The sequence below is a fragment of the Chrysochloris asiatica genome, unplaced genomic scaffold (genome assembly GCF_000296735.1).
Source record: "Chrysochloris asiatica unplaced genomic scaffold, ChrAsi1.0 scaffold00529, whole genome shotgun sequence".
NCBI classification, from domain to species: Eukaryota; Metazoa; Chordata; class Mammalia; order Afrosoricida; family Chrysochloridae; genus Chrysochloris; species Chrysochloris asiatica.
Genome location: NW_006409047.1, coordinates 445,106 through 450,571, shown reverse-complemented (window position 1 = coordinate 450,571; position 5,466 = coordinate 445,106). Strand labels below are relative to the sequence as shown.

At 38.5% G+C, this 5,466-nt stretch overlaps 1 protein-coding gene across 1 annotated transcript; it reads left to right on the top strand.

Moving 5' to 3' along the window:
• The first annotated feature begins 4,018 nt into the window (after nucleotides 1-4,018).
• Nucleotides 4,019-4,969, top strand: LOC102834035 (olfactory receptor 7D4-like). The gene has a single exon (XM_006877557.1). The coding sequence runs from the start codon at nucleotides 4,019-4,021 to the stop codon at nucleotides 4,967-4,969; it is 951 nt and encodes a 316-aa protein (XP_006877619.1).
• Nucleotides 4,970-5,466: the final 497 nt, after the last annotated feature.

Below are 5,466 nucleotides of genomic sequence, written 5' to 3'. Positions count from 1 at the left end.
ACAATACACTGACAGAGAACTTCCAGAGGTTCAAGCAAGATTCAGAGGAGGACATAGAATGAGGGATATCATTGCTGATGTCCTATGGATATTGGCTGAAAGCAGAGAATATCAAAAAGATGTTTACCTGTGCTTCATTGACTACTCAAAGGCTTTCAGTTGTGTGGATCATGACAAGCTATGGACAATATTATGAAGTATGAGGATTTGTGCTCATGAGGAATCTGTGCATGGACCATGAGGCAGCTGTTTGAACAGAACGTGGGAACGGTGACTGTTTTAAAATTAAGAAAGGTGTGCAGCTGGGTTTCATTTTTTCACCATATTTATTCAACCTATGTGCTTAGCAAGTAATCTGAGAATCTGGATTATATGAAGAAAAACATGACATCAGGATTGGAGGAAGACTCATTAACAAGAATACTGAGGTTGGCCCAGGATCAGGCAGTGTTTCGTTCTGCTGTGTATAAAGTCGCTAGGAGTTGGTACTGACTCGATGGCAGCTAACAACAACAACATACCATTGGGTTATCACAAATGGTTAATTTAGCAAGTTGTTAAGGACTTCTTTCTTCTTAGATCAACTATCAACACTCACGGAAGCAGCAGTCAAGAAATCAAACGATGTATTGCATTAAGCAAATCAACTGCACAAGACCTTTTTAAAGTGTTGAAGAGCAAAGATATCAGCTTGAGGACTATGGTGCGCCTGACCCAAGCCATGGTATTTCCAATAACCTCATATGCATGCAAAAGCTGGGCAGTGAATAAGGAAGACCATAGAAAAATTGAAGCATTTCAGTTGTGGTGTTGGAGGAGAATAGTGAAAGTACCATGGGCTGCCAAAAGAAAAAAATAGATCTATTTTGGAAGAAGTGTAGCCAGAGTGCTCCTTAGAGGCCAAGATGGCTAAACTTCATCTCTCATACTTTGGACATATTGTCAGGAGGGACTAGTCACTGGAGAAATATATCATGTTTGGTAAGGTGGAGGGTCAGAGAAAAAGAGGAAGACCCCAATGAGATGGATTGGGCAAGTGGCAACAGTAGTGAGGTTGGCCCACGATCAGGCAGTGTTTCATTCTACTGTGCATAAGGTCGCTATGGGTTGGTACCAACTCAATGATAGCTAACAACAACAACATAGTATGACATTTTTGCACAAAACCTTTTTCAAATGTTGAAGAGCAAGGATGTCAGCTTGAGGACTAAGGGGTGCCTAACCCAAACCATGGTATTTTCAATAACCTTATATGCATGTGAAAATTGGACAGTGAATAAGGAAGACCGTAGAAGAATTGATGCTTTTGAGTTATGGTGTTGGTAAGAGAATATTGAGATTACTATGGGCTGTCTGCTAAAAGAACAAACAGATCTGTGTTGGAAGAAGTGCAGCCAGAGTTCTCCTTGTAGGCCAGGATGGCGTTGTCTCTCATACTTTAGACAATGTTGTCAGGAGGGACTAGTCACTAGACAGGTATATCCTGTTTGTAAAGTGACGGGTCAGAGAAAAAGAGGAAGATGCCCAATGTGATGGATTGGCAAAGCGGCAGTATCAATGGCCTCAAGACTGGCAAATATTGTGAAGTAGGACTAGTACTGGGCATTATTTCTATTGTGTATAATGTCACTATGAGTTGGTACTGACCTGATGGCACCTAGAAACAACATAGTATAAGACAATAAGATATCATAAAACAGAACAAGGTGGTATAAAATGAATTCAAAGAACACTCTTCCAATTCAACAACTAAACTCAAATAACTTAAGAAAAATGTGAAAAGCATTTGAATAGAGAGTAATTTAAAAGAGATATACAAAGGGTTGAGAAACACATGAAACATGCTCAACATCATCAGGTATTAAGAGAATTCAAATCAAAGTGCGCTGAGAGGAAATCAATTAACTCCCTCCTCCTTTCACAGCTTTCTAAAATGAGAAACATTCTCATTTTATCTTCTTTATACCCAAAGGAACTGGAGTGCTTAGAGAGTGGAAGGAAACCAGAACAATATATTTAATGAATAGCTTTGAGATTAAACCCCCAGAGATTTTGGAAATATTAAATGTGTCGTCATTGACCTTTATTCTGTAAATATTTGATCCCAGTTAGTTGAAAATCAAATTGGGCTTCCCTGAGGCAGACCATAGAGAAGAAAAGCTACTTCATTGTTACCACAAGGAAGACTTAGTGTGTCTCATTGAGGGCTGGTGGAGTCCTGGTGTGGCACTGTAGGATAAGCACTGGGCCACAAGGTCAGTTTGAGTTGCAAGGCCAGTGGTTCAAATCCACTAATAGCCACTCCTCAGAAACCCAGTAAAGGATTGCTTTGAGTTTGTACCAATTTGAAGACACTAATCAATAACAATAACATTGAGGGCTGGTGGAATTAGAAGTAGAACAGAGGAAAAGGGTGCACTAAGCCTCATCTCTGGTAAGGAGACTGAAGTTTCCCATATTTGTTAAAGTGAACTCATTGTAGTTTCAAGGCAGTTTACTTTTCACTATGGGGTAAGTTTCAAATCCTAAATTTGACTTTTAATTTTCCTTAGTATGCTTTATGCTGATATAATTTAATAGAATGTATCTAATATTTCATTTTATTCATTAACTGCAATACAATACAACTCAAGAGCCTGTGTACATGAACACATAATCACACATGATTTGTCTTGTATTTTAATGCTTGCATCCTTTGGTTTCCTCCTCTTCTTTACATAGTCCATACGCATTATCTCTTCTTGGAAGAATCCAAAGAGAGCCTTAGGGGTCTTCACTAATCAGAAGCACTGTATGGAAGTTAAACAAGGTAATAGACTCTTGTGCTTATAATGATCACTGTTCAATCCCTAATGACTGCTCTAGTTTAAGGGGGGAGTTTGATAAATGATAGCCATTAAAAACAGATTTATTGTGATGATAAAACAGAAACTCATAATTATCAAGTGGCCACCGGATGCCACAGGCATCACACTAGAAAAAGTATATGCATCCTCATAGTTAATCCATTCATTGTGTAGTTAATTTTTACTCTTCTTATTGAAGATGTGAGATATCTGTAGCTAACAGTGACTGAGTAACTTTCCCAAGGTCACACAAGTAGTAAGTTAAAAGAGCTAAATTTGTTTTCCAGGTACTGTGGTGCTGTGGGTTAATGCACTGGACTGTCAGGTCAGTTAAACCACAAGATTGGTGGTTCAAGCTCACCAGCTTCTCCTCGGAAACCCTATACAGGGTTGCTATTAATCGGAACTGACTCATTAGCTCTTAACAACAACAAAGTGATTCAAACACACATTTCTGAAATCAAAACGTTATATTTTGATATAGCTTGTGAAAATTATCTGTCAAAAGTAATTGCCTTAAAAGGAACAGATTAATGAAACAAAATATGATAGGATGAATGTAAAACTTACGTTCTCCTATAAAAACTATCATATAATTCATAATAATAACTTAAAAAAACAAAAAACAAAGCAAAGATGGCATTTAAAAAAAAAAGGAACAGATTAATAATAATATGTTATTCATTGAGAACTTCCTGTTCACAGAGGCATTTCTAAAGCTCACAAAAAATTTCATGGAAATGACAATATTTTTAAAAAGAAAAATGAAGTACCAAGAGTCACATCAGTAGGAAGTGCCATGTCTGACTTCACACACAAATTTTCAAGTCAGATGGCCTTTATAACTAACAGAGGCACCAGGATAAAGGCAGAATGAGAATTTCCAGGGTAAAGAACATACTTTGAAGTTCACAAACAAAAAAAGAAGAAACTTATTATATGCATAGATTCAAATAGAATTAGAATCATCTAATAGAAACTAAAAAGAGATATTTTTTGCTAAAATAGAGTCTAAATAACTGTACACATTCAAAGTGGAAATGTGAGCTACTTGTGATTGTGAGAGCCACTGTCATTGGAAGCAAAATACAGATAGTACTGTAAAGATGAGACTAGCTGGGATGCCAGGTGATGTTGCTTTTACCTTCTTCTACAGTCTATAAACCAACAACATGGAAGCAGAAAACCAAACAAAAATCTCACAGTTCCTTTTGCTGGGCCTCTCAGAGGATCCTGAGCTTCAGTCTCTCTTCTTTGGACTCTTCCTGTCCATGTACCTGGTAACTGTGCTTGGAAACTTAACCATCATCCTGGCTGTTAGCGCTGACGCCTACCTCCATACCCCTATGTATTTCTTCCTGTCCAACCTGTCCTTTGTTGACATCTGTTTCATTACAACCACAGTCCCAAAGATGCTGGTGAATATCCAGACTCGGAGCAAAGACATATCCTATATAGGATGCCTCACTCAGGTATATTTTTTCATGATTTTTGTCGGACTGGACAATTTTCTCCTGACCGTGATGGCCTATGACCGGTTTGTGGCCATTTGCCACCCTCTACACTACACAGATATCATGAATCCTCGTCTCTGTGGCTTGTTGATTCTGATATCTTGGATAATCATTTTCTGGGTTTCAATGCTTCATATTCTACTGATGATTCGGCTGAAATTCTGTATAGGCACTGAAATTCCACATTTCTTCTGTGAACTGGCTCAGATGATCAAAGTGGCCTGCTCTGATACCCTGATCAATAACATTTTCTTGTATATAGCAGCTGCCCTTCTTGGTGTGTTTCCCTTTACTGGAATCCTCTTTTCGTACTCTCAGATTGTTTCTTCCTTAATGAGAATGTCGTCTGCTACAGGTAAGTACAAAGCATTTTCCACCTGTGGGTCTCATCTCTCTGTGGTCGCCTTATACTATGGGACCAGCCTTGGGGTCTATCTCAGTTCTGCTATGACCCATTCTTCTCAGAAAAGCTCGATCGCTTCAGTGATGTACACTGTGGTCACACCCATGCTGAACCCCTTCATTTACAGCCTAAGGAACAAGGATGTGAAGGGAGCTCTAGGAAGACTCCTCTTTAAAAGAGAACCTCTTGTCCATGATGATCACTGATTTCAAGACCAAGTGAACTCTGAGGTCTCTAAAGGCAAATTTTGTGAAAGGAAATATCCTGATTCATTTTGACCCTAGTAGATGGGAATTTTTTTTTTTTTTTTCTTACTCTCAAAGCACCCATAACTTTGCTTTTTACTTATTAAAGGACCACTTTTTTTTTCCCTCAACGTTTCCTAAGTAATTCTTTTTTAGTCTTTTTTCCTGTAGACTGTTGTTGTGCAGTAACTTTATTTATTTATTTTTTTACTGTTTTGTTGTGAATTATGTGATAGTTCACATGGGAGAACATTAGTTTTACATTCATCCTATTGTATATCATTTCATTGCCATGGTTACAATCCCCTCCATGCATCATCAACCAATCAAAGGGTATATCCTACAAGCCTGCCCATTGGTCCTCAGCACACAGCCCCTCTCCCTCTCTGAATCTAAAGTTCCCAGCTGCTCCATCTCTCCACTTCATTGTCTCTGCCTCCATCTCAGGCATCACTGCT

What these genes read in the sequence shown, in the direction of transcription:
- LOC102834035 (XM_006877557.1), top strand. Translation starts at nt 4,019, where the DNA reads ATGGAAGCAGAAAACCAAACAAAAATCTCACAGTTCCTTTTGCTGGGC.